General features: G+C 52.1%; 1 protein-coding gene across 4 annotated transcripts; it reads left to right on the forward strand.

Moving 5' to 3' along the window:
- Numbl (NUMB like endocytic adaptor protein) lies at positions 1 to 27,508 on the forward strand. 4 transcript variants are annotated; one of them, XM_051162656.1, is made up of 10 exons: positions 1 to 123; positions 3,476 to 3,560; positions 6,929 to 7,068; positions 9,457 to 9,531; positions 9,646 to 9,720; positions 12,835 to 12,975; positions 19,385 to 19,574; positions 21,613 to 21,942; positions 24,140 to 24,262; positions 26,264 to 27,508. In XM_051162656.1, exons 1-10 carry the CDS (start codon positions 100 to 102, stop codon positions 26,920 to 26,922), a joined length of 1,842 nt encoding a protein of 613 aa, XP_051018613.1. In that variant the 5' UTR covers positions 1 to 99; the 3' UTR covers positions 26,923 to 27,508. The 4 variants fall into 4 exon arrangements, with proteins under 4 accessions (XP_051018613.1, XP_051018615.1, XP_051018614.1 ...); XM_051162658.1 differs by having other exon boundaries at positions 21,613 to 21,918; XM_051162657.1 differs by having other exon boundaries at positions 21,616 to 21,942.
- Positions 27,509 to 27,708: the final 200 nt, after the last annotated feature.

The following is a 27,708-nucleotide window of genomic DNA, read 5'->3' on the forward strand; positions in this document are numbered from 1 at the left end:
CAGAGCGAGCGGCCGCCGCCGCCACAGCAGCAGCAGCAGCAGCACTCGGGAAGCCGGGCCCAACCGGGGCCTCGGGAGGCGGGGGCGCCCGGGCCCTGGATGTCCCGCAGCGCAGCGGCCAGCGTGAGAAGGGCGGGCTCGGGGGGCTCGGGCCGGGGGCGGCGCCGCTGCTGATGTGGCGGAGGGTGGGAGGCGGCGGCAGCGCCCGGATGGAGAGAAGATGCCAAGGCTGGAGAGGGTGGTCCTGGGTGGAGGTCCGGGAACAGGCTCCCCGCAATCCCAAACCTGCCAGATTGGGGTCTCCAGCACAGGCCATCTCTGCGAAGGCCCTGGTAATAGGAATCCTGGAATACAGATTCCTTCCAAATCAAGGACAGGGCTGCATAAATTCTAGGTACAACTCCCTCGGCCAGGTTTGGCGTTCAGGGTCCCGGACACAGTCCTCTTCTTAAAGCCAAGGCCTTAACTGAGCCGATTCCCGACAAAACCAGTACCCTTCCCTGACGGAGGGTTTCTTCGAGCACAACAGCCCCCTGGGCGAGGTCCCTGGATAGAGCTGCCAAGGCCAAGCCTCTGGGGTATGGGGGTCGGTTTCCAAGTACTGTCTACTCCCGGGGGTCCTGGATCCAGCCTGACCCCCCCCCCTCCAAGCCCTTGGGCGGTGTCCCAGGCAAATCCCCTTCTCAAAACAAGGTCCCTGTGTCTAGAACTCCACCCCAGCGTGAATAAAATAGCGAGAATTTGAGGCATTTCCCTAACCCCCCACCTCCACCCCATGCTTAGTCAGGGGTCTCGAGACATTGGTCTCCTAGGCCATCCCCTTTGTCCCTAGGGCTGCTCAGTTGTCTAAGAGAGGCCCCACCCGGAGACAATGCTCAGCCCTCCCTTCCCAGACCTAGTCCCCTCCGCCGCCACCCCCCCCCCACACACTCTAGGATTCAGCCTGGGTTGGGGGCGGCTCCCCAGAGACTCAGTGGAAACCTGCCTGCAGCTTCTGTGGTGACCAGCGGCTTTGTGTGTGGTATTGGATGTGTGTGTGTGTGTGTGTGTGTGTGTGTGTGTGCAAGGGTTGGGGAGGTGGCTAGAAGTGTGACCTGGTGTTTGTGTGACTGTGTGTGTGTGTGTGTGTGTGCGCGCGCGCGCGCGTGTGCATGTGCGTGCGTGCGTGCTTGCGTTGCAGCTGGCAAGGATGAGGAATCCTGCGCTGGGCATCTGCATGCTTGTGGTTGCATGTGGTAGTGTCTGTGATGATGTGTGTGTGATCCCAGTGTTGTGTGACTGTGGATGTGAGCGGCAGCCCCTCACTGTGCAGGCTCCTCTACTTTTTAGACTGAGTTTAAATAGATATGTATGCCTTTTGTGACCCTGTGCATATGTACCTCGGTGTGCACCAACATCTGTGTTGGGTTTGTGGTTGGACTTACCGTGTGTGGCTGACTGAAGATGTGGGTGGAGCTGTGACTGTGTGTACGTAGAATTGTGACTGTGACTCTGGCCATATGTGGCACAATGTTGTCCTTATGTCCGGTTTTGTACATAGGAGTGACATTGCATTCAGTGCAACTCTGGGTGTGTGACTGCCATTGTATTTGAAGTCACACTGTGCCCGTGGGACTGGGTTTGTGAGATGGCAGTGTGTATGACAGCGGTTGTGTGTTCCTAGCCATGTCGGTGTATGTGACAAGGGTTGTATAAATGACTCTCCACCTGGCCATGGGATGCCAAGTGTGGGCTACAGCCTCCTGTGTGACCTGAGCTGTGAATTTGACTTATCTGAGACTTGTCTATTAGGCAAGGTTACTGTGTGGGTCTCGGGTTACGGATGTTACCAGTGTGCACCCGGGGGATGATGGGACTGCTTCTATTTCCTCTGTGTGTGTCCCACTTGGCTGTGACCCTGGGCAACTCTGTGCTGGTGCCCTAGACTATAAACCGTGTGGTTTGGTGATGACATGGCTGTGTCCAGGACCGTGTTTCCCACGGAAAGCCAGTTCTTGTGGTGGAGGGGATTTCAACAGTGTGTTTTAAGTTTCTGTGTGTGAGATCTTGAGGACCCGTGGGGCCGTGACTTGTATATCTGTCCACGTGGGGTAGTGGCTACATCCTCGTCTACGTGACATGGAAGCTCACGGAGGAGCCTGTTTATCTGTGATAGGGTGACACGGTACTGCCGCTTATGGGACACCGGCATGACAGGTGGCGGCTGGGCACCGTGGGCACTGATGCTGAGTGACTCTATGCACAACTGTTTCTGGAATGTGTGTGGCTGTCTGAGGGCAGCCATCCCTCCCCTGCCACCTTTGGATGACTGTATGCTATGTCTGCAATGCTCAGGCTGTGGCCGTCAGCGTCTATAGACTGTGGCTGTGTACAAAGAGTTATGTACAAACATACAAACATACAAACATCTGTATGTATATAAGAGTGGTGTCCCTCAGTTTCTATAATGTGTGGCTTATATTACAAAGAGCAAAATATATATACGTATTAAACACACACACACACACACATATGAATGGTTGTCACAGAGGAGTTGTTATGGATACAGTAACCAAATGTTAGCGTGTCATTATTAATATGTGACTCTCTGAAGGTATGGAACCAAAAAGGTGTGTTGGTGTAACTGATACTGTTTGAGGGTCAATGGCCCTGTGCAGGTACAACTGTGTGTTCTGGGGCAGGCGACCATGGGCGGTTAGGGGGCGCTTTGTAAGACCAGGGTGTGCCTCTGTCCATGTAGGCGTGGGAGTATATGCAGATGAGATTGTGTCATTGTGTGACCAAGTGCATATGAGTTAACCAAAGAGGTGACCACTCCGGACGCATTTCTGCTAGGATGGGTGTCCGAGGGGACCGTAAGTGTCATGAAGTACAAGTGGACATGTGTCGCCCTCGCGTGTGTGCCTGACCGAGCTCATTTTGCAGAACTAAGAGAAAAAAAAAAAAAAATGAGCAAACAGTATCAGTTGTTGATATGAGCAGGTGTCCGGGCTGGGCTGGGGCACACTACATGCATGTGGACAAATGGCCATAGTAGAACTGTGTGTGCCGGTGAACACAAACATGCAGCCAAATGTTTGCCGGCGGTTGTGTCTGGTAACCAGAGGTACATAGCTGTTGCGGTGTCTGTGTGATGGAACGTGATGCACTGTGACCGAGGGCTAAGAAAACTGCTGGGTGTCAGGTGTGTGTTTGTGTATAAGCCTGGGGCATGACACTAGAGGGCAAAGTCACTCGCTTCACATCATCCCTTTGGGTACTGAGTGCTCCACTAATGTCCCCCAACACACCTACTCCTTCCTGGGCCCTTAGAACCAGGTGGCTGATCTCCCTAGTAACAGTTGCTATGACTACCAGGGTTCTTACTAGGGAGCCTGAGATGGAGAGGGTTGGCTAAGGTCCAAGGTGGGGGGTTGAGTAGGGGACTGGATCCGCCACCCCAACAAACTTCTCATCTTCTCACTCCCTTGAGCAGGGCGGACCCAGGAGACCTGATCAGCATTTGTCCCCAGCCCCCTGTGGGGCCTCGGGGCCCCCAGAAACCTTCAGGACGGAGTCAGGTGAGTGACCAGCTTCACAGAGGACAGGGGCTATATCATACATGGACCATGGTTGTGACTAGCGTGACCGGAGGAGCTGCCAACCACTGTCACGTAGGCTTCATCGCAAACTCAAGTGACCATCAAAGCCCCCTGGGTCACAGACCTACATTCTAAACTCTCACCCGTAGACACCAACAGTCTCCCACAAGCAGTGACTGTGTTCAGGTCGAACCCTCCCAGATGCACACACTCACACCCTCCCACACCCATAGATTTACAGTCCAGCGTGCGCACACAGATGACCTCCACCACATGGTTGTCAAAATACACTGACAAGCAAGCACACTTCCAGAATGCGCTCAGTAGCTCCTTATTCACTCTTTTTTTTTTTTTTTTCCTTTTCACTCTTAACACACAGACACATGTACTCATTTGTGCATATGTACAGACCCTCCCAGATACGCACAGGCAACCGCTGGCACTTGTCACACACTCATTCTTAGATCACACTCAAGAGGTATACACGGCCAGAAAGGATGCTACAGGCCTGTGATCCCAGCGATTGAGAGGCTCAGGTGGGAGGATCGGGAGTTCCAGTCTAGCCTTAGCTACATAGCAGGCGTGAGCCCAGCAAGGACTACATGTGACCCATCTCTACAGCTATAAGATGCTGGTGCTCGCCTGTAAACGCTGCAGCCAGGAGGCAGAGGCAGGCAGAACTCTCTCGAGGTTTGTCATCAGCCTGGCCTACGTAACGACTACAAGGCCAGCCAGAGATACATAGTGAGACACTTTTTGAAACAGAAGAGATCCAGAGAGTGGTGGTGCTCGCCTTTCATCCCATTACGCAGGAGGCAGAGGCAAGCGAATCTCTTGAGTTCGAGGCTAGCCTGGTCTACAAAGGGAATTCCAGACAGCCAGGACTACACAGAAAACTGTCTTGATAAACCAACAAGAAGCCGGGCGGTGGAGGCGCACGCCTTTAATTCCAGCGCTTGGGAGGCAGAGGCAGGCGGATCTCCGTGAGTTTGAGGCCACCCTGGGCTACAGAGCGAGTCCAGGACAGCCAGAGCTGTTACACAGAGAAACCCTGTCTCAAAAAACCAAAAAAAAAGAAAGAAAGAAAGACTAACAAGAAAAAGAAGAGAAGAAGGAGGAAGAGGAGAAGAGGAAGGAGAAAGAAATACTCATTTATAGTCCCTACCCAATATGTACTGACCCACAGGTCCAGACAGCAGTGCCTCTTTTATCCCAGGATGACTTTGAGCTCACTCTGTTACCGAGGATGCCATGGACTGACAGTTTTGCCTCCCCTCTCCCGAGTGCTAGAACTGCAGGCAGGTGCCACCACGCCTGGCTTAGGTAGTGCTGGGGGTGGAACGCACGGCTTCCTGTATTCCACTTTTATCACCTGAGCTATGTCTTCTCAGCCCTGACGGCTACATTTCTGTAGACAGACAGCCTCATAAACAGCAGCCGTGAACCCCGAAAGAATTACACTCTCCCCAATAGTACTGGACGTTCTTACAGACAGTAGATACTCGGTCAGAAATCACACTGGTGACCATGGTCTCAGTCTCACCGCACACCCTCATGGCCACGGCATTGCTTTGCAAACATAATCTCAACCCAGAGAATAACCTGGAATGGCTACGGGTTTGTTTTTTTGTCCTGGACTTGCTGTGTAGACCAGGCTGGCCTCGAACTCACAGCGATCCACCTGCCTCTGCCTCCCAAGTGCTGGGATTAACGGCGTGGGCCACCGCACCCAGCGGTTTTTAGTTTTTCAAGACAGTCTTTCTCTGTGTTAGCCTTGGCTGTCCTAGAAACTCACTCTGTTGACCAGGCTGCCCTCGAACTCACAGCGATCCGCCCGTCTCCGCCTCCTGAGCACTGGGATTAAAGGTGTGTGCCACCACGTCGCCCGTCTCCTGCTTTGGGTTTTGAATGAGTGAGTTTATTAAGTATACAGCAGACCAAAGTGGGACAATAAGTATGGAGTAGTGGAAGAAGTGGACAGTGAAACATCACATGAGTTTCTCACACTATCCAGGCGGACGTGACTGGAGTTCGGCCTAATTGAGAAAGCAAAGGAAAGCACCGACACGCTTTTACCAAAAGCCACCTCCATACAGTCTCACCCACAGCGGACATAGACACCATCTTAGAGATAACTGTCATAGACACATCCACAGAGGCCACAGCCATAAAGGACAGTAGCCACCCCCCCCCCACACACACACACACAGAAGCACTGCTGTATGGAAAACAGACACAGACACACCCCTTCAGTCTATCCAAGGCAGCACGCGTAGAAAACACACGCTCTCGCGGACAGTGACTATCCAGAGGCACATAACGTGCGCAAGGCCACTCAGACACACGCGTGCCCTTCAGCAAAAACCTCCAGAGATGTACTCACAGATAACAGCGCACAGACAACACAGACAGTTGTTTACATCGCGTGCTTTATACAGCCATTTCTTTTTTTTTTTTTTTCCCCCAAGACAGGGTCTCTCTGTGTAGCCCTGGCTAGGCTCGCTTTGTAGACCAGGCTGGCCTCGAACTCACAGCACTCCGCCTGCCTCTGCTTCCCGAGTGCTGGGATTAAAGGCGTGTGCCACCACCACCCGGCTCAGCCCACCTCTTTACGCACAGGCACACACGCGCGTGCGCGTACACACACCACTGCTGACTGACACACCATCCCTGGGGCCTTGTTTCATCTGCATTCTGTCTGTCTGTCTGTCTGTCTCGCTTTTTCCTTATACTTGGAGCTGAGCCCCTGGCCTTGCACGCCAGGCAAGCAAGTGCTCTACCACCTCGCTCCGTGTCCTTACCTCTCATTCGCTTCTCCGCACCTCACACCCTCGACGCCCCTGACCCTTGACCCCACACCCTTACACTTCAGTGCCCTGACTTCTTACCCTTTGCATCTTTATGGTTCTCTCCACTCACACCCTGAACGTCTGAACCCCTAAAGCCCGTGACCCACAATTCCACCACCACCCCGACCCCCACACCTCCAGTGGCCTTTGCCGCCCATCTCTGAAGCTCTGAACGCAGAACTCTAGAACACTCCATAACCAGTCTCCACCGCCTGGAGCTACTGAGCTGTTCATCTAGCAAGCTCTTTTTTTTTTTTTTTTTTTTTTGGTTTTTTCGAGACAGGGTTTCTCTGTGTAGCCTTGGCTGTCCTGGACTCGCTTTGTAGACCAGGCTGGCCTCGAACTCACAGTGATCCGCCTGCCTCTGCCTCCCGAGTGCTGGGATTAAAGGCGTGCGCCACCACGCCCGGCATCTAGCAAGCTCTTAATGCTTGTAACCGCATGCCCATAACCTCTGACCGCCATCTTCCATCCTGACCCTGATCCTGTGTCCGCTAGACGGGGCAGGCACCATGAACAAATTACGGCAGAGTCTGCGGCGGAGGAAGCCGGCCTATGTGCCTGAGGCATCGCGCCCACACCAGTGGCAGGCAGATGAGGATGCCGTCCGCAAAGGCACCTGCAGCTTTCCTGTTAGGGTGAGTGCATGGGTGGGGACCACGAGGTCACCTGCTGTGTGCCTGCTGTGTGCCTGTTGGTCCTGGAGCGATGAGATCAGTACTGTGGGGGCAGTACTGTAGGAGCTGTGTGCTGTGACCTCCAGCCTTGCCAGTGTTGGAACTAAAACACATATGCCTGGTGGCATGGCAGGACATGCCCTGCTCACTCTTGTGGAACTGGACCTTGTGGACCTGTGTAGAGGCAAGCATTTTAGTCACTGAGCTGCACTCCCCACCCCACAGCCCTACGTTTTGATTTTTGTTTTTGTTTTGAGGCTCTGTCTCATTAAGTGGCCCAGGCTGGCCTTGAACTAACTCTGTAGTTTAAGCTGGCCTGAACTCAAGGCCCCCCTGTCTCCCCTACACTGTCAGCACCCCTAACGCCAGCACTCGGGAGGCAGAGGCAGGAGGATCTCTGTGAGTTTGAGGCCAGCCTGGTCTACAGAGCAAGTCCAGGAGAGTCAAGGTTACACAGAGAAACCCTGTCTCAAAAAAACCAAAAAATGGAAGAAGAAGAAAAAAAAAAAAGAATTCTGCCTGATACCAGAAAAATATTACTTGGGTAATACTACTGACAGGTGGAGAGTTGTCGCCCAGTTCTTCGGGGGCTCACAGATAACCTGCCCTAGAAAGCCACAAAGACTTGGCAGCATTTGCAAAGCTCTCCTCCTCTTGTGGGCGTTTGTCATATTCCACTCTCCCGAGCGAGACAAGTGGATTTGGGGCCTGAGCTGTGGGATTCAGCCCGTCTTATCTGACAGACTAAGTCATCAGACAGGCTAGGTCATCAGCCCTGATTTTCTCTTCCCTGGAAGTGGACCTAGAATGTGAGCGGTTCGTGTGGCAGGCACAGGAAGTGCTGGTGAAGGTGGGGAAAGAATGCCAGCAGACAAAAGGGGGCGTCTGTTAAAATGGAATGCTCTTACCACCTTTGTACAGCAAGGCTGGGGATATAGCCTAGCAGGAGATACTTGCCTAGAATACCCCAGTGAGGGGCTGGGGTGTGGCTCAGTGGTAGAGCCCCTGCCTAGAATCCCCCAGTGAGGGGCTGGGGGTGTGGCTCAGTGGTAGAGCCCTTGCCTAGAATCCCCTAGTGAGGGGCTGGGGGCGTGGCTCAGTGGTAGAGGCCCCTGCCTAGAATCCCCCAGTGAGGGGCTGGGGGCGTGGCTCAGTGGTAGAGCCCCTGCCTAGAATCCCCCAGTGAGGAGCTGGGGGTATGGCTCAGTGGTAGAGCCCCTGCCTAGAATCCCCCAGTGAGGGGCTGGGGGTGTGGCTCAGTGGTAGAACCCCTGCCTAGAATCCCCCAGTGAGGGGCTGGGGTGTGGCTCAGTGGTAGAGCCCTGCCTAGAATCCCCCAGTGAGGGGCTGGGGGCGTGGCTCAGTGGTAGAGCCCCTGCCTAGAATCCCCCAGTGAGGAGCTGGGGGTATGGCTCAGTGGTAGAGCCCCTGCCTAGAATCCCCCAGTGAGGGGCTGGGATGTGGCTCGGGAGTAGAGCCCCTGCCTAGAATCCCCCAGTGAGGGGCTGGGGGTGTGGCTCAGTGGTAGAGCCCCTGCCTAGAATCCCCCAGTGAGGGGCTGGGGGCGTGGCTGAGTGGTAGAGCCCCTGCCTAGAATCCCCCAGTGAGGGGCTGGGGTGTGGCTCAGTGGTAGAGCCCCTGCCTAGAATCCCCCAGGGAAGGGCTGGGGTGTGGCTCAGTGGTAGAGCCCCTGCCTAGGATTTCCCATTGAAGGCTGAGAGTGTGACTCAGTAGAAGAACCATGTGTGAGGCCCTCGGTTTCACCCCCAGAATGAGTAGAGGAGGATATGAGGACACAACCAAAAACATAAAATTTCAACTGTGGGTTATAGAGCTTAGTCTCAGTGGAAACAAATTCTGGGGACAGTCATTGCCCCTGCAAGGAACTCTGATTTCCGTTTGTCAGTGTAAGAGGGAAGTGAAGCACTGATTTGTGCTGGCTGTGGTTGTGTGTGTGTGTGTGTGTTTTCATGTACGCACATTAGAGATTAAGTCAGTGGCCGTGTGTATGCTAGGCAAGCAGTCCACCCACTGAGCTGTATTCCCAGTACTGGCCTGTGCTCTTTCTAACTGATGTCAGGGCAGATGGAGCTGCCTTGAGGCCTGCATCATGTCCTCAGGGATACAGGCTGGCCAGCGATGGAGGCAGGACACAGATCTTTATATATTTTTCTCAGGCTGTGTGTCTGTGCTAGGAATGGGGGGTGCAGACAGAGTGATTGGATCCATCTGATTGTCTGAGAGCTGTGACCCCCACACCGAGCGTGGGTATGTATGCGCAGTGATGCTGGGAATAATTGATTTACTCTGTTGATGTCATTTCCTCCTTTCCCCCCACCCCCACCCAAGTACCTGGGCCACGTGGAGGTGGAGGAGTCCCGGGGGATGCACGTTTGTGAAGATGCCGTGAGGAAACTCAAGGCGGTGAGTGAGAGGCTGGATCCAGGGAGGGGGCAAGAGCGGACTGGGAAAAATAAAAAAACAAAAAAACCCGCCAATCCTGACAGGCCCCTCTGCTCCCTGCCCCCCCAATCCCAGATGGGCCGGAAGTCCGTGAAGTCTGTCCTGTGGGTGTCAGCTGATGGCCTCCGAGTGGTGGACGACAAGACCAAGGTAGGAGGCCTGTATTCGGGGGGGGGGGGCGGAGGAAGGCTTCCCACCCACCACCCGCGATGGGATGTTTCTCCCAAGGGGGCCTTCTGCAGGCTGCATGGGCTTGGCTGACTGCACAGTCCTAATTCAGGGATGAGGGCTGTGGTTATTTGCGAGCTGCTCCAGAGCGTGGGTGGGTGAGCGTGCGAACTGGAGCAGCCACCTCAGCGCCAATCCCAGCCACCCCCTCACCAACTGGGAAACCCTGGGCACAAGATTTAACCCCTCTGGGCTCCCGTAGCATTGCCTTATCCTTTTGTTCTGTTCTGTTTGGTTTTTGGGGTTTGGTGGTTTTTTTTTTTTTTTTTTTTTTTTTCCGAGACAGGGTTCCTCTGTGTAGCCTTGGCTGTCCTAGACTCACTTTGTAGACCAGGCTGGCCTCGAACTCACAGAGATCCGTCTGCCTCCTGAGTGCTGGGATTAAAGGTGTGTGGTGCCACGACCCACTCATCTTAAAAACAAAAAAACAAAACAAAAAAACAAAAACAAAAACAGGGACTACTAATGGGCTGTATATCATCAAATCATAAGGTCTGCGAGTGGACTGTCTGAAATTGGGCTGCAAGGATTGTACAGCCATGTGTCCATGAGGACGTGAGTTCAGATTCCCAGAAACCCACTCCAGTGCTAGTGTGGCCCACCCTAATTCCAGCCTCGGAAGACAGAGGCCAGTCTCCAGAGCAGAGAGGCTAGCAAGACTAGCCGAATCAGTGAGCTCTGGGTTTGATTAAGAGACCCTGTCTCAACTGAAGACTGCCTGAGGGTGATTACCACTCTCAGCCTGGGTCCTTCGTATGCATGTGCACACAGTGCGCGCGCGCACACACACACACACACACACACACACACACAGTGGAAAAGGGGGGGGGGTTTGGGAGAGAGACAAACAAAAAAACAAAAACCACCTCTGCCAGGAGCTGGAGTGTGGTGACACAGGTGTGTGGTTCTAGCCCTAGGGAAGTTGAGGCAGGAGGATTACAAATCCAAGGCTAGCCTGGGCTTCCTGCTGACAAAAAAAAAAAAAAAAAGCAAAAAAAGCAGGGCATAGTAACAAATAGAAGTTGTTACCTATTTTTGGGATTTGGTTTTATTGAGACAAGAGTCTGGCATAGCCCCAGCTAGCCTCAAACTCATGGGTTTTTTTTTTTTTAATTTTGGTTTGTTTGTTTGTTTGTTTGTTTGTTTACCAAAGATGGTCTTGAACTTTTTTTCTTTAGAATTTTTTTTTTTCCGAGACAGGGTCTCTCTGTGTAGCTTTGGCTGGCCTGGACTTGCTTTGTAGACCAGGTTGGCCTCGACTTCACAGAGATCCGCCTGCCTCTGCCTCCCGAGTGCTGGAATTAAAGGCGTGCGCCAGCGACTAAGACCAGAAGAGGGCATCAGATCACTTTATAGGTGGTTGTGAGCCACCACGTGGTTGCTGGGAATTGAACTCATGACCTCTGAAAGAGCAGTCACTGCTCTTAACCTCTGAGCTATCTTTCCAGCCCGGTTTTTGAACTTTTGGTCCTCTGGCCTATACCTCTCATATGCTGGGGTCACGGGCGTTCCCCACCACACCTGGGGACACAGCCTAGGGTCTCCTGTATACTAGGCAAGTACGCTAACACTTGAGCACGTGTGTCTTATTTTGGGTTTTATTGCTGTGAAGAGACACCATGGCCTTCTTATAAAGGAAAATGTTTCACTGGGGCTGGCTCACAGTTTCAGAGGTTTGGTCCCTTATCATCATGGCGGGAAACATGGTGGCATGCAGGAAGACATGGTGCTGGAGAAGGAGCTGAAAGTTCTACATGTTTTGTTTTTTCGAGACAGGGTCTCTCTGTGTAGCCCTGGCTGTCCTGGACTCGCTTTGTAGACCAGGCTGGCCTCGAACTCACAGCGATCCGCCTGCGAGTTCTACATCTGGCTCCACGGGCAGCAGAAGGAGACGGTGTGGCACGCTGGGTGTAGCTTGAGCATATGAGACCTCAAAGCCCGCCTCCACCGCGACACACTTCCTACTCCAGCAAGGCCACGCCTCCTAACAGTGCCACTCCCTCTGGGCCAAGCATTCAAACACAGGAGTCTGTGAGGGCCTATGCCTATTCAAATCACCACAACATCCCTGGCCCTATTTTGTGTTTGGATTCAGGGTCTGGGTGTTTTTCTGAGGCAGGGACTGAGGAGGGCATGCGTCTAGCAGGGCCTTGTGTGTGCTAAACAAACAATCACCTGAGCCCCAGGGAATCTGTTTGTCCCCTTTTACCTTCCCTGACTGTAGACACTAACAGACGTTAGTGTTACTGTTAGCGTTAGTGTTAGCATTGCCCAGGGGTGTGGAGATACCTTAGCCTGAATGCCTGAGGCTCCTTTGCCTCACGGTTCTCTGCCTCCTTGTCTAGTTAACTCTTCCTCTAGAAATCTCTGCACAAAGCTGGGTTAAGTGCGGCTTCCCGGCTCCTGCAGGCCCTGGAGTCTTGGTCCTTCTAGCCTGGCTGTGCCTCTGGGCCGTCTCTTCCGGCCCTGGGGCAGGCTGGCCCGTGAGCAGCTCCATGACAGCTGGGTCCACATTTGATTCAGGATGAGATCTTGCCCATGCCGGGCGTGGTGGCGCACGCCTTTAATCCCAGCACTCGGGAGGCAGAGGCAGGCGGATCGCTGTGAGTTCGAGGGCCAGCCTGGTCTACGAAGTGAGTCCAGGACAGCCAGGGCTACACAGAGAAACCCTCTCTCAAAAAACCAAAACGTTTAAAAACTTTAAAAATAAATAAATCACATCCTTCTCTTTCTTGAAACTTCCGGCAACTTCTCCCACTCCCACCCCCACTCAGAATAAAAAACAAGAAGCCGGGCGTGGTGGCGCACGCCTTTAATCCCAGCACTCGGGAGGCAGAGGCAGGTGGATCGCTGTGAGTTCGAGGGCCAGCCTGGTCTACGAAGTGAGTCCAGGACAACCAAGGCTACACAGAGAAACCCTGTCTCGGAAAGAGGGTGGGGGGAGAGAGATACAGAGAGAGAGAGAGAGAGAGAGAGAGAGAGAGAGAGAGAGAGAGAGAGAGAGATGGTCTACACTGCCCCCTCAACCCTTCCTAGGACCTGCTGGTAGACCAGACCATCGAGAAAGTCTCCTTCTGTGCCCCTGACCGCAACCTGGACAAGGCTTTCTCCTACATATGCCGTGATGGCACCACGCGCCGCTGGATCTGCCACTGCTTCCTGGCACTCAAGGACTCGGTGAGTGTCACCTCCAGCAGCTGGGCCTCTCGCCCTCCAGCTGCGTGGCCTGGCGGGCGAGTCCTGGGCCTCTCTGTACCTGCTCTTCTCCTCTCAAGAAGGAAGCGTGTGCAGGTTGTGGTGGTGGTGCAGAGGCAGGCGGAGCTCTGAGTTCGAGGCTAGCCTAGTCTACGCAGTGAGTTCTGGGACAGCCAGGGCTACACAGGGAAACCCTGTCTCGAAAAAACAAAACAAAACAAAAACAACCAAAGAAGGAAATGTGTGCAGTCTCTAATGTGGAGGATTCTAGGATGTGAGTACACGCACACCAAGCACCAAGGAAAACACTGGTTATCATCACGCTCTTAACAGTATTAGTAGTGTGTGTGTGTGTGTGTGTGTGTGTGTGTGTGTGTGTGTGTGTGTGTGCGCGCACCTGTGCACGCCTGACTGTACGTATGTACACCTGCAGATACCTGTAGAGACCAGAAGGGGGCGTCAGACCCCTGGAACTGGAGTCACAGACAGTTGTGAGCAGCCAGATGTGGGCGCTGGGAACTGAACCCAGGTCCTTGGTAAGAGCAGACAGCGCTCTTAACCACTGAGCCACCTCGCTAGCCCTTGGCCTCAAACTTTTGGTCCTCTTGTCTGCCTCCTAAAAAGTTAGGGTTACAGAACGCATTCAGCCCCAAGATCAGCATCAGATAGTTTTCTGTCCCAACAGGCTTCCTTAGGGCTCTCTCAGTCGATGCTTCCCCCCGCCTCCCTCTCCCTCTCTCTCTCCCTCTCTTTCTCTCTCTCTCTCTCTCTCTCTCTCTCTCTCTCTCTCTCTCTCCCTCTCTCTTTCCCTCTCTCTGTCTCTCCCTCATTCTTTCTTTCTTTCTCAGACAGGGTTTCTCTGTATAACAGAGCCCTGGCTACCTGTCATGGACTTGCTTTGTAGACCAGGCTGCCCTCAAACTCACAGATATCCACCTGCCTCTGCCTCACGACTGTTGGGACTAAAGGCGTGCGCCACCCCCACCTGGCTGAGTCATTGTCCTGATTGCTTCCCTTCAGCCTTCATACATTTTGTATGTGGCTCTTTTCTTCTCTTGGAATTATTTATTTGTAGAGATTTATTCTGAGGGGTCTGGAGAGATAGCTCAGCAATTATGAACACTCGTTGCTCTCGGTCCTTTACAGCCGTCCATGAATCCAGTGTTAGGCCCCCCAGCGCCCTCTTGTAGCCTCCGTGGGCACCAGGAGTACACTCACATAGATATAGACAAAACTGTCATACACATAAAAATAAAAATAACATTTTTAAAAGTAGGCTGGGCACGGTGGTGCACACCTTTAATCCCTGCACTTACAAGTAAGAAGCAAGTAAGTGGATCTCTGCAAGTTCAAGGCCAGCCCGGTCTGCATATTGAATTCCGTTCCACCAGGGCTACATAGAGAGACTAGGTCTCAAAAGCAAACAAAAAACAAAAGCAAAACACCAAAACAGCCATAAAGATTTATCTGTGGGGCCGGGTGTGGTGGCGCACGCCTTTAATCCCAGCACTTGGGGGGCAGGGGCAGGCGGATCGCTGTGAGTTCGAGGCCAGCCTGGTCTACAAAGTGAGTCCAGGACAGCCAAGGCTACACAGAGAAACCCTGTCTCGAAAAAAAAAAAAAAAAGATTTATCTGTGACCTGAGAGACGGCATGGTGGATGAAGGCATTTGCTTCTAAGCTTGATTCAGAGAGTTCAATTCCCCACATGGGGAGAGGGTGTCCTTGGTCTGACCTACACACACAGACACAGACACACACATACACACACACACAGGTGCACACATACACGTACACACACACACACGCACATGATATTAATAAGTTAAAATTGCTTGTTTTATTTCTCATGTGGGGGGAGGAGGTGTAGTGGTTATATCAGTTATTTACTTGCTGTGTAAAAAATTGCTCCGAAATTTTGTGGCTTGGAATTATGTTTTGGGGGTGCTGGAGAGATGGCTCAGAGCTCAAGAGCATTGACTGCTCTTCCAAAGGTCCTGAGTTCAATTCCCAGCAACTCCATGGTGGCTCACAACTACACCCTCTTCTGGTGTATAGGCACACATGCAGGCAGAGTACAGTATACATAAATAAATGTATCTTTTAAAAAAAAAAAAACAAGAATTATACTTCTTTCTTTTTTAAAAAACTATGTATTTATTTATTTATTTATTTGATGTGCAATGGTGTTTTGCCTGTATGTATGTCTGTGTGAGGGTGTCAGATCCTGGAGTTACAGACAGTTGTGAGCTCCCCTGTAGGTACTGGGAATTGAACCCAGGTCCTCTTGGACAAGCGGCCAGTGCTCTTAACCACTGAGCCATCCCACCAGCCCCAACTTCTTTTTTCTTTCTTTCTTTTTACATTGCATTTACTGTGTGTGCGTGTTGGAGCATGCCCGCGCACATGTGGACCACACGCATGTAACCAGATGTTCTCTCCTTCCTGTCATGTGCATCCTGGGAATCGAACTCAGGTCATCAGCCTTCGTGGCAAGTACTTTCACCCACGGGGCCACCTTGCCTGCCCCATCTGTTGGTTGTCGGTTTTTTGTTTTGTTTTAAGAGTTTGAGGCAGCCCTAGCTGGGGGGGGTCCTGCCTTCAGAGCCTCTCATTCCTTCCTTTTTTTTTTTTTTTTTTCTTGAGACAGGGTTTCTCTGTGTAGCCTTGACTGTCCTGGACTCGCTTTGTAGACCAGGCTGGCCTCGAACTCACAGCAATCTGCCTCTCTCTGCCTCCCAAGTGCTGGGATTAGAGGCGTGTGCTACCACGCCGGGCTCAGAGTCTCTCGTTCCATTAAAGCCTCATAGGTACCATCTGGAGCTGTTATGTTGGGAGACTGGCTAGTTCAGTCTCACTCCCACCCAGACTATCAAAGCACCTGTCAATAAATCTTTCCAACTTGGATACCACAGGCGACCTGAAGGCTCTAAAGTGGGTCTCAAGGACATAAGTGTGAGAGGACGGCACTGGACAACACCAGTGTGCTAGCAGGAAGCTGTGAGCTGTGTGACCATGTTGGACATGACCCTGAACATCACCTAGCCTGGCCCCCATGGGACTGTGTGTCCAGTGAGCCACAGAGGTCTTTCCAGGTTAAAGGGTTGGGCGGGGGGTGGGGGAGACATAGCCTCTGCTTCTGATGAGGGACTGAGACGTTTTGGAAGAGCCCGTGGGGTGACAAATTTGCTGTGGCTATTTTTGGAAGCTACGCTGCCCATGGTTGGTGGTACGGATTTGGCGTCTGGCTGCGTGGCGTGTTGGGCACAGTGACATCTGCACTCCGGGGAGAGCTGCAGTGGCTTCCCCTTGGTTCACTGTGATCACAGTCAGCCAAGTTTTCAACATGGTCCCACAGTCGCTTTGTCCCTATGTGGCCCACATGGAATACATTTTTTTTTTTTCTGCTTGATACTTAATTTGGCTCTTTTAGCCGGCTTTGGGGGACAGGTGGCTGGGCCTCGTTTGAGGCACAGGTTGTGACCTTCAATTTTAATAATATTCCTCTGTTCTCCTTTCTCGTTGCCTTGAGACAGGGTCTCAGAGCCAGGAGCTTGCCGGATTAGCTAGGCTGCCTATCGGGGCAAGTTCTCAGAACCCAGCTGTCTCTGCCCCCAGTGTTGGGGTCATAGGTACAAGGAGCCATGCCTGGCTTTTAATATGGGTGCTAGGATTCAAACTCAGGTCCTTAGTGGCTGTACAGTATGCAATTTTCCTTAGCCTTTGCTTTTGAGGTTTTTTTTAAATTTTTATTTTACGTGTTATGGGTATTTTGCCTGCATGCATGTCTGTGCTGCATGTGCATGCAGTACCTGCAGAGTCCAGAAGAGGGCACCAGATTCCCCCAGAACCGAAGGAACAGTTGTGATCGCCATGTGGGTGCTGGGAATCAAACCCACGTCCTCTGGAAGAGCAACCCGCACTCTTAACCACTGAGCCATCCATCCAGATCCGCTTTTGAGTTTTTAAGAGAGTGTCGGCTGGAGAGATGGCTCAGTGGTTGGGAGCACTGACTACTCTTCCAGAGGACCAGGGTTCAATTCCCAGCACCCACATGGCAGCTCACAACTGTCTGTAACTTCCAAGATCTGACACCCTCACACAGACATACATGGAGGCAAAACACCAATACACATAAAAAGAAAATAAATAAATAAAGCCAGGTGTGGTGGCGCACACCTTTAATCCCAGCACTCGGGAGGCAGAGGCAGGTGGATCGCTGTGAGTTCGAGGTCAGCCTGGTCTACAAAGTGAGTCCAGGACAGTCAGAGCTACACAGAGACCCTATCTCTCGAAAAACCAAGAGACAGAGAGAGTGTGTCATGTAGCCCAGGCTGGCCTCAAACTCCTGTATAGCCAAGGATAATCTTGAACAAATGCTGGGATTTCAGGCATAAGCACCATATCTAGCAGATTTTAAGTTATTAATAATGACATTCTTAGAACTTCTTCAGTTTAACTTTTAAACATTTTTAAAGTCAAACACATAAATTAGCCCCTTTGAATTATACCGTGAAGCCGGGCATGGTTTGAAGCAGTCAACTTGGGAATATAAAAACTCTGAGCTATGTAGTGACTTATCGGGTCACTCTGGGATACTTAGTAAGCCCCCACCACCCCCTCTCTGTATGTATGTACATTATGTGTGTGTGTGTATACCTAGAGAGATAGATAGAGAGAGAGAGAGAGATAGGTAAACATAGATAGATAGATATAAATAGATAGATAGATTTGGTTGGTTGGTTTTTAATTTTTGTTTGTTTAGACGTGGTTTCATTATGTAGACCGTGCTGGCCTTAAACTCACAGAGATCCACCTGCCTCTGCCTCCCGAATGCTGAGATTAAAGGCGTACATCACGTCTGGTGGTTTGGTTTATTTTCAAGATTGCTTTGGCTATTCTAGATCCTTCAGAGTTATGTGTGAATTTCAGAATCAACTTTTCCATTTCTGCAAAGACACCGTTGGGTTTTGACAGAGATTTCATTAACTGCTGCTCACTCTGGGGAATATTACTGTATTACCCATTTGCCTTCCAGTCTAGGAAACACGGGATATTTTTCTATTAGGCAGTTTTTAGTTTCTTTTTAGCAGTGTTTTGTATTTCTAGCCAGCATACATGCCTTGTACCTCTGTGCTTATGTTTGTTTGTGTGTGTGTGTGTGTGTGTGTGTGTGTGTGTGTGTGTGTGCAAATACTTGTGGAGACTAGAGGTCAACGTGGGAGATCCTTTCTAAAATTTGTTTTATTATTACTATTATATTTTTATTTTTTGAGACAAGGTTTCTCTGTGTAGCCTTGGCTGTCCTGGAACTTACTATGTAGACCAGGCTGGCCTCGAACTCAGAGATCTGCCTGCTCTTGCCTCCCAAGTGTCCTCCTAAGTGTTGGGATTAAAGGCGTGTGTCGCCGTATCCAGCACGTCTTAATTTTGTTGTTGTTTCTTTTCTTTCTTTTCTTTTCCTCTTTCTTTCTTTTATTGCTGTTGTTTGTTTCTACAACTTACTTTGTAGACCAGGCTGGCCTCGAACCTACAAACATCTGACTGCCTCCCAAGTGCTGAGACTAAAGGTGTTCGCCCCCATGTCTGGTTTTGATTTTCCCGGCTCAAGAGATTGCCCTGACTCAGCCGGCCCAGTAAAGTCTGCACTACTGCACCTAACTTCTTTTTTGTTTTGTTTTGTTTTTTCGAGACAGGGTTTCTCTGTGTAGCCTTGGCCGTCCTGGACTCACTTTGTAGACCAGGCTGACCTTGAACTCACAGTGACCCGCCTGCCTCTGCCTCCCGAGTGCTGGGACTAAAGGCGTGCGCCACCACGCCCGGCACTATTTTTTTTTAAAAATAATTCATTTACTTTTATTGTATGTGCATTGGTGTTTTGCCTGCGTGTATGTCTGTGTGAGGGTATCAGATCTTGCAGTTACAGACAGTTGTGAGCCGCCATGTGGGTGCTGGGAATTGAACCCGGGTCCTTTTGAAGAGCAGGTAGTGCTCTTAACCGCTGAGCCATCTCTCTAGCCCCTCCTAACTTCTTGTTTAGGAGTGAGGGTCTTAGCCCAAATTGGCTTCTAGCCTGTAACTGAGCTGCAGAGAAGACTCTGTGCTTTCCTCGCCTGGTGGTCCAGAGAGGTGAAGGGATTCGGCTGGGTCCCCCTAACTGCAGGCATACAACCTGTAGGTCATGCTATTTCTTTCTTTAGATTTATTTATTATGTATACAGTATTCTGCCTGCATGTACACCTACAGGCCAGAAGAGGGCGCCATATCTCATTATAGATGGTTGTGAGCCGCCATGTGGCTGCTGGGAATTGATCTCTGGACCTTTGGAAGAAACAGACAGTGAGTGCTCTTAACCACTGAGACATTTCTAACCAGGCCTCCTCTCCTGCAGGGTGAGAGGCTGAGCCACGCGGTGGGCTGCGCGTTCGCCGCTTGCCTGGAAAGAAAGCAGCGGCGGGAGAAAGAGTGCGGGGTCACGGCCGCCTTCGACGCCAGTCGGACCAGCTTCGCCCGGGAGGGCTCCTTCCGCCTGTCCGGGGGTGGGCGACCTGCAGAACGCGAGGCTGGGGACAAGAAAAAAGGTGGGTGCTGAGCACATCGAGGGGCACAGGTGTGGCAGGCGCATCCGGGGATCCCCACAGAGGAGCTGTTCTCAAGACAGGGCGGCTGCGGCCAAGGTTGATTACATTTGAGGGAGCAAAAAAATCTCAATTTCAGGAATTCTTGGGACACTGTTCTCTAGGGACCCATGGGGTGGGACTCACCACAGCACCACAGGCTATGTCGGGGATTCAGTGAAACAGCTGGTGGTGGCGCAGGCCTTTAATTAACCCTGCACTCAGAGGCAGAGACATGTAGATCGCTGTGAGTTCCAGGCCCGCCTGTTCTGCATAGTGAGTTTCCAGGCCAGTTAGGGCTACATAGTGAGACCCTGTCTCAAAAAATAGGATTAGAGCCGGGCGGTGGTGGCGCACGCCTTTAATCCCAGCACTCGGGAGGCAGGGGCAGGCGGATCGCTGTGAGTTCGAGGCCAGCCTGGTCTACAAAGCAAGTCCAGGACAGACAAGGCTACACAGGGAAACCCTGTCTCAAAAAAACCAAAAAAAAATAGGATCTTATTTTAGTCTCCACCTCTCGGACCCAGGTTCAATTTCCCACATAAACACACAGACACACACACACACACACACAGAGGCTCACAGCCATCTATATCTTCAGTTCCAGGGTATCCAATACCCTCTTCTGACCTCCCAGAGCATGGCACACACATGCACAGACACATGCAGGCAAAACCCCCATATACATAAAGACTAAGAACTCTTATTCAGGCGTGATGGCGCACGCCTTTAATCCCAGCACCAGGGAGGCAAAGGGAAAGGGGATCTCTGTGAGTTCGACGCCAGCCTGGTCTACAAAGAGAGTTCCAGGACAGCCATGGCTACACAGAGAAACCCTGTCTCTAAAAACCAAAACAAAGAAAAAGAAAAGGACTGTTAAAAAAAGGCACGAAGATTATTGTCAGAAGGTAAGCTTGTTGCAACGCGATTCTGAGTTTGAGAATTGTGTGCAAACGCGGTTTCGGGTTTCCAAGGACTCTGCACTGTAGACAGTGCTTCAGTGTTTGCACAGCCAGAGGAGAGCCCAGGCCATGAGGTCCGGTAGCCCAGGGACACTGGAACCCAGAGAAGTCAGGGGACTTCTTGAAGTAACACAGAAGTGAGACAGGGGAGAGATGGTTGTCTGTTTCCAGCCTCTCCAGGGGTTGCCATTGTGGCTCCAGGTCAGGCCTATCACCTCATTCTGGAAGACAGAAAAAGCAGCCATAAGACTTAGTAAGGGGCTGGGGGTGTGGCTCAGTGGTAGAGCCCCTGCCTAGAATCCCCCAGTGAGGGGCTGGGGGTGTGGCTCAGTGGTAGAGTCCCTGCCTAGAATCCCCCAGTGAGGGGCTGGGGCGTGGCTCAGTGGTAGAGCCCCTACCTAGAATCCCCCAGTGAGGGGCTGGGGGTGTGGCTCAGTGGTAGAGCCCCTGCCTAGAATCCCCCAGTGAGGGGCTGGGGTGTGGCTCAGTGGTAGAGCACCTGCCTAGAATCCCCCAGTGAGGGGCTGGGATGTGGCTTGGGGGTAGAGCCCCTGCCTAGAATCCCCCAGTGAGGGGCTGAGGGTGTGGCTGAGTGGTAGAGCCCCTGCCTAGAATCCCTCAGTGAGGGGCTGGGGGTGTGGCTCAGTGGTAGAGCCCCTGCCTAGAATCCCCCAGTGAGGGGCTGGGGGCGTGGCTCAGTGGTAAAATACTTTCTTAGGCAGGTGTGGGTGGCACATGCCTTTAATCCCAACACATAGGAAGCAGAACTTGGAGTTCAAGGCCAGCCTGGTGTCCTGAGTGAATTCCAGGACAGCCAGGGCTATAGAGAGAAACTCTGTCTCGGTGGGGTTGAGGGATAAGAAAGTAGAAGTAAAGTACCCTCTTAGAATCCACCAGTCTGGGGCTCAGGCTAGTAAACACAATATACTCTGGGTTCCATCCCCAGCGCTGTAAACACAAGGCCAGCTGGACCCCGTTTCCAGTAAAGGCCCAGTTTCCTTAAGTCAGCACACTAACAAACTTGTCTCCTGTGTCTTCAGCAGAGGCAGCAGCTGCTCCTGCCGTGGCTCCTGGCCCTGCCCAGCCGGGGCATGTGTCTCCAACACCGGCCACGACATCTCCTGGTGAGAAGGGGGAGGCAGGCACCCCAGTGGCTGCAGGCACCACCGCTGCTGCCATTCCCCGGCGCCATGCGCCCCTGGAGCAGCTGGTTCGCCAGGGTTCCTTTCGCGGGTTCCCGGCGCTCAGCCAGAAGAACTCACCTTTCAAGCGTCAGCTGAGCCTGCGGCTGAATGAACTCCCATCAACACTGCAGCGCCGGACCGACTTCCAGGTGAAGGGCACAGGTGAGCCCTGGGACCAGAAGGAAGGTACATCAGATTCAACCGGCACTATCTGATGGGGGATAGGGACAGAAGAGAGATGGCATACAGTGTGATTGATTAGTACTGTCTGCTGGGGGCAAAAATATTATTAAACAACGTGGGACATAGACGGTCGTTATTAGTGTTGGGCACAAGCAGAGACTAGGAGAGAGCTGGCACAGATCATGATTGATAAGTCATGTCTGGTATAGGTAAAGGATAGAAACGTGGGACAGCCGTGATCAGCTAGTACTGTCTGCTGTTATTAAGGGAAGCAGGCAAGGTGGCACGCATTATGTGTGCTGCAGGCAGGTAAATCTACCACGGGTAAAGGGAACAAGAAAAGCCACATGGATTTTGTTTTTTGCCTAGGACAAAAGCTCCATAATAGTTCAATGGTCTTTCCAAACATTTGATCAGTAGGTATATGGCATGTATTAAATGAACGGTAAAAGACTCTCTCTGGCTCAGGAAAGGAGAGGATTGTAATAGATTAGCCATGTCTGCCTTGGTCAGGGAGGAGAGGGACAACATACATCTCGATATCCTGATAACACGCTGTAAGCAAAGAGATCCTTTTGGGGTACAGTAGTGGGCTATACAATTAGTTAGCAAAATTTGTTCTGGGCCAGCCAGGAAAGAAAGCAGCAGTATGTGGACACTATTTTTTTTTTTTTTTCCTTTTCTGTTTTTTGAGATAGGGTTTCTTTGTGTGGTCCAGGCTGTCCTGGACTTGTTTTTGTAGACCAGTCTGGCCTCGAACTCACAGAGATCCGCCTCCCTGAGCGCTGGGATTAAAGGAGTGTGCCACCATGCCAGGCTACATTTTTTTTTCCCCCGAGACAGGGCTTCTCTGTGTAGCCTTGGCTGTCTTGGACTTGATTTGTATCCCAGGCTGGCCTTGAACTCACAGCGATCCGCCTGCCTCTGCTTCCCGAGTGCTGGGATTAAAGGCGTGCGCCACCACCACCAGGGCACTATCTTTTCTCTATTTTATTGGGTTCTTATATCTACCAGCCTTCTCCACCCCAATCCCTTCCAACCCCTGAACACTAGGCAGGAGAGAAGGAGGGTTAGAGGGGAAAAGGGAGGTCCCCCCTTGGACCACTTCCTGCTGGCCAGGGACATTGAGTTCCTTGGGGCAGGGCTGATGTTCACTGACAGGATTTCCAGTTTCTTCTACTTTGCCTCTTTGCTCACAACCACTTGACAAATTGCAACATCTACCAGGAGCAGCAGGGGGAGCAGCAGCCTCCTCTTTGCAGTACCCCCAGCTCCTCTCTGGGCTTTGGCGTTTATCCCCTCTGAAAAGTTCCCAGAATTCCAAACATCAACTATCCTCCGCTGGCCAAAAAAAAAAAAAAAAAATCACACTCCTGACAGTGCGTGAGGCACATTACAGTTAGCTGCTGTGGACAATTAGAAGCTGCCCCAAATCCCACACCTGAGATTAAAATTAAAACATAGTCACATGGCATAACTGGGTTGTTTTTGTTTTTTTGTTGTTGTTGGTTTTTTCGAGACAGGGTCTCTCTGTGTAGCCTTGGCTGTCCCGGACTCGCTTTGTAGACCAGGCTGGCCTCGAACTCACAGCGATCCTCCTGCCTCTGCCTCCCGAGTGGTGGGATTAAAGGCGTGCGCCACCACACCCATCCCTCCTCCCAGGATCTTATGAGACCACCATGCCTGGTCTATGTCCAGTGTCTTGCTGTCATCTCCAGTAGGATGATGGAGGGATATGAGTTAGGCCAGGCCAAGTAGGGTGTCCATCAGCCCCGTTTCTCTAACACAACGTAAGAGGTCTGATCCCAGCCAGTGTGCATCGGCGTGGCCAGCGTCCGCTCCTTCGGGCCCCGTGCATTTCCTGTACATGTGGTGGAAGGCATGATTTAATCAATGCTCACTGTTGGGTGGTTTTCAACATCTCCAGTTGTAGTCACTAGGGTCTTAAGGTCCCGGCCTGGGATTCCTGTGACTGTCAGCTAACAAATGCCACATCCTGGCTTTTGTTGTTGCACCACTCTCTTGTCACACTCATCCATGTGCACAATTATTTTAGTGGTCATGGCCACCTAGTGACCTACATCCCTCTGGAAGAAAAGGAATCTAGGTTATACAGGGGTCCCGAGGACCCATAGTGAAGGTGGGGTTGCAGCAGGCTGCCCCTCTGTCCGCTCACCTCTACCGTTCTGTGACCTCGCAGTGCCTGAAATGGAGCCTCCTGGTACCGGTGACAGCGACGGCATCAACGCTCTGTGCACACAGATTAGCTCGTCTTTTGCCAGTGCTGGAGCGCCAGTGTCAGGGCCACCGTCTGCCACACCAGGTAAGCACGGCCCTTCTGCTGGGCAGTCACTCTCCAGAGGCTGTCTTGCATTCCTTTGCCCATTAAGGGCCGTCTTGTTAACCCTGGGAACCATGGATGGCTCAGGGTTAGCACGTGAGAGCCCGTGGATCGCCTCTGAGCTGTGGGATTGGTTTAGAACCACTATATTGCCTTAGGACGGCAGGATCCGTTTAGAATTAGAAACCAAGCCGGGCATGGTGGTGCACACTTTTAATCCCGGCACTCAGGAGGCAGAGGCAGGAGGATCACTGTGAGTTCGAGGCCAGCCAGGTGGTCTACAAAGCAAGTCCAGGACAGCTAAGGCTACATAGAGAAACCCTGTCTCAAAAAAAAGAAAAAAAAGAAAGAAAGAAGAAGAAAAAGAAAAAAAAAGAATTAGAAACCACCTTAAAGCCGTGGCTTGTCATAGAACCACAAGTTACTTTAGAATGACAGGCTTAGAGCCACAGGAGCAACTTAGAACCCTGGACTGTCTTCACACTGCCAGCTTGTTTTTCGAATCCTGGGATTACCTCAGAGCCATGAGCTCACCCAAGAGCCAGGGTCTTCCCTAACCACTGGACTTTCTTGGAATGTCAAACATTAAAAAAAAAAAAAAATGTACCCCCAGAACCTTAGCAAAATACAAACTTAAGGCAGTGGGATCTTCCTATGTTAGGGTAGTATACAGCCTGAGAGAGATACGTGCTGTCACAGAATCTTAGCCTCTGAAAATAATACTAGAATTGGGGCTGGAGGGATGGTTCAGCGGCTGAGTGCACTGGCTGCTCTTCCAAGGGCCTGGGTTCAAGTCCCAACACCTACGTGGCATCTCACAACTGTTTGTAACTTTAGTTCCAGGGGATCTGGTACCCTCACAGAGACATACATGCAGGCAAAACACCAATGCACATAAAACTTAAATAAATAAAATAAAATTTAAAAAAAGAAGAAGTACTAGAATTAAAGGAATGTTTAGAATCTTGCCAGTGAGGCCGGGCGTGGTGGTGCACGCCGTAATCCCAGCACTGGGGAGGCAGAGGCAGGTGGATCTTTGTGAGTTCGAGGCCAGCCTGGTCTACAAAGTGAGTCCAGGACAGCCAGGGCTACACAGAGAGACCCTGTCTCAGCGGGGATGGGGGTGAGAATTGAGCCAGTGAAGGGCTGAGGGCTACGTGGGCGTCAAGCACTGATCTGTTTAGACATTTTCATCAAAGGCTGTCAAGTGTCAGGACCGTACGTGCTCCATACTGTGGATGGTAGTTTTTTTTAAGCTCTATTTTATTTGGGGTGCTTGCTGCTTCTACCTCCCCTCTCTACCCAAGTCCCTCTGATACCTCAACATTAGGAATGAGAGAAAGAAAGTTAGTGGGAGTGGAGGGTATAAACCTCTCTACTTCTCCAGCCTCTCAGAGTCCTCAGAATTAAACTGACCGCAGCTGGCAAAGACCACACTCCTCTCCATGTCTCACAAGGCAGGCTGTTACCAGCTGCCCAAGACCACGCCTACATGAGGCGTTTATCAGCTGTGGACAAACTAAAGCCCAAACTAAAACCCCACACTTGGGATTAAAACAAAAAAAATATGTTTACATAACACAACTGAGTTTTATTTTATTTTATTTATTTTTGGTGTTTTGAGACAGGGTTGCTCTGTCTTAGCGTTGGCTGTTCTGGACTCGCATTGTAGACCAGGCTGGCCTCGAACTCACAGGGATCCACCGTGCCTCTGCCTCCCGAGTGCTGGGATTAAAGGCGCACGCCACCACCACCACCCCGGCTACAACTGAGTTTTAAAAGAAGTCAAAACTCCCATTACACCCTACCCGAAAACCTGTTATGAGTTAAGGTGACGTTGTCTGTCCAGGTCAGGACAGTGGGTGAGGACTGTGATTCACAGACAGTCTGGCTATAAAACCTCGGCTCTGATCTGCAGGCCACCTGACTGCTAAAGCCAGGATCCGTCATAGCAACCTGTGCCCTTCGTTTGCCTTTCTCCAGGGACTTCTGCCTGGGGTGAGCCCTCTGTACCCCCTGCAGCTGCCTTCCAGCCTGGACACAAGCGGACCCCTTCAGAGGCTGAGCGATGGTTGGAGGAAGTGTCCCAGGTGGCTAAGGCCCAGCAGCAGCAGCAGCAGCAGCAACAGCAGCAGCAGCAGCAGCAGCAAGCCGCCTCGGTGCCACCAATGCCCGCCATGGCCCCCACCCTGCAACCCTTTTCTGCCCCAGTGGGGCCCTTTGACACTCCAGCTGCGCAGGTGGCTGTGTTCCTGCCACCTACACACATGCAGCCTCCGTTTGTACCGGCCTACCCGGGCCTGGGTTACCCACCCATGCCCCGGGTGCCTGTGGTGGGCATAACACCTTCACAGATGGTGGCCAACGCCTTCTGCTCAGCCGCCCAGCTCCAGCCCCAACCTGCCACGTTGCTTGGAAAAGCCGGGGCCTTCCCCCAAACTGCTGCACCCAGTGCCCCTGGGGGCCAGGCCCGTCCACGCCCCAATGGGGCCCCCTGGCCCCCGGAGCCAGCGTCTGCTCCTGCCCCTGAGTTGGACCCCTTTGAGGCCCAGTGGGCAGCGTTAGAAGGCAAACCTGCTGTGGAGAAGCCCTCCAACCCCTTCTCTGGTGACTTGCAGAAGACTTTCGAGATTGAACTGTAGCCCTAGTTACCCTGCCTTCCACTCCGTCAGCCCCAGGGGCACCACACTCAGGAGGGGAGGCGCCCAGCCTTTCCCCTAGTGCCGCTCCCTGAGCTGCGCCCCTCAATGCCCCCTCTACGCCTTTCTCTCCACCACCCCTCACAAACCACCACAGAACCAATATTGTGATGCCTAGGTTGCGCCAAGAAGGAATTCAGGGATGGACCCAGCCTCGCTAAGGGAACCATTTCACTGCCGGACTTAGGCTGGCGATGCCCTGTTCTCAGCCGCAGACACGGAATGCCCTCTGTTCAAGCTTCGTCACCCACCCACCGACCCCCGCCCAGTTTCTGTTGTTGCCCTTTCACCTTTCAGTGTTGGGCAGGATGGAGGAGGGATGTCCACTTAGGGGCACCCCTGGGACCACCTCAAGCCTGGTCCATCCCCTCCCTGCCTCCCCACCCCACACCCACACACAGCACAAGCTAAGGGCTTCCCTCTGCCCACGCTGCGTTCACTGCCAATGCTGTGCTTGCCCTGCCCCCCTCCCCCATTCGGGGGCCATGTCTTCCGGAGGGCCAAGGTCTCACGGGGTGGGGCCCAGGAGAGGGGGAGGGGGGAGGGATAAAGATGCTCAGTTACCTCATGTCGGTGCCCGCTGGGGAGGGGTCCCAGGAGAAAAAGAAGGGGTGCCTGGCGGGTACTTTTCTATCTTTTATTTCCAGATTTTTTTTTTTTTTTTTTTTTTTTTTTTTTTTTTTTTGTATCTAAACTTGCAGATTTGTATTATACAAGGACAGCCAATAA

Source organism: Acomys russatus, chromosome 19, assembly GCF_903995435.1.
Source record: "Acomys russatus chromosome 19, mAcoRus1.1, whole genome shotgun sequence".
Taxonomy (NCBI): domain Eukaryota; kingdom Metazoa; phylum Chordata; class Mammalia; order Rodentia; family Muridae; genus Acomys; species Acomys russatus.

Coding starts and splice junctions, on each gene's coding strand:
- Numbl (XM_051162656.1), top strand. CDS start 100: ATGTCCCGCAGCGCAGCGGCCAGC. Junction 19,575..21,612: donor GGCTGGGGACAAGAAAAAAG/GTGGGTGCTGAG, acceptor CTGTGTCTTCAG/CAGAGGCAGCAGCTGCTCCT. Junction 24,263..26,263: donor GCCACCGTCTGCCACACCAG/GTAAGCACGGCC, acceptor GCCTTTCTCCAG/GGACTTCTGCCTGGGGTGAG.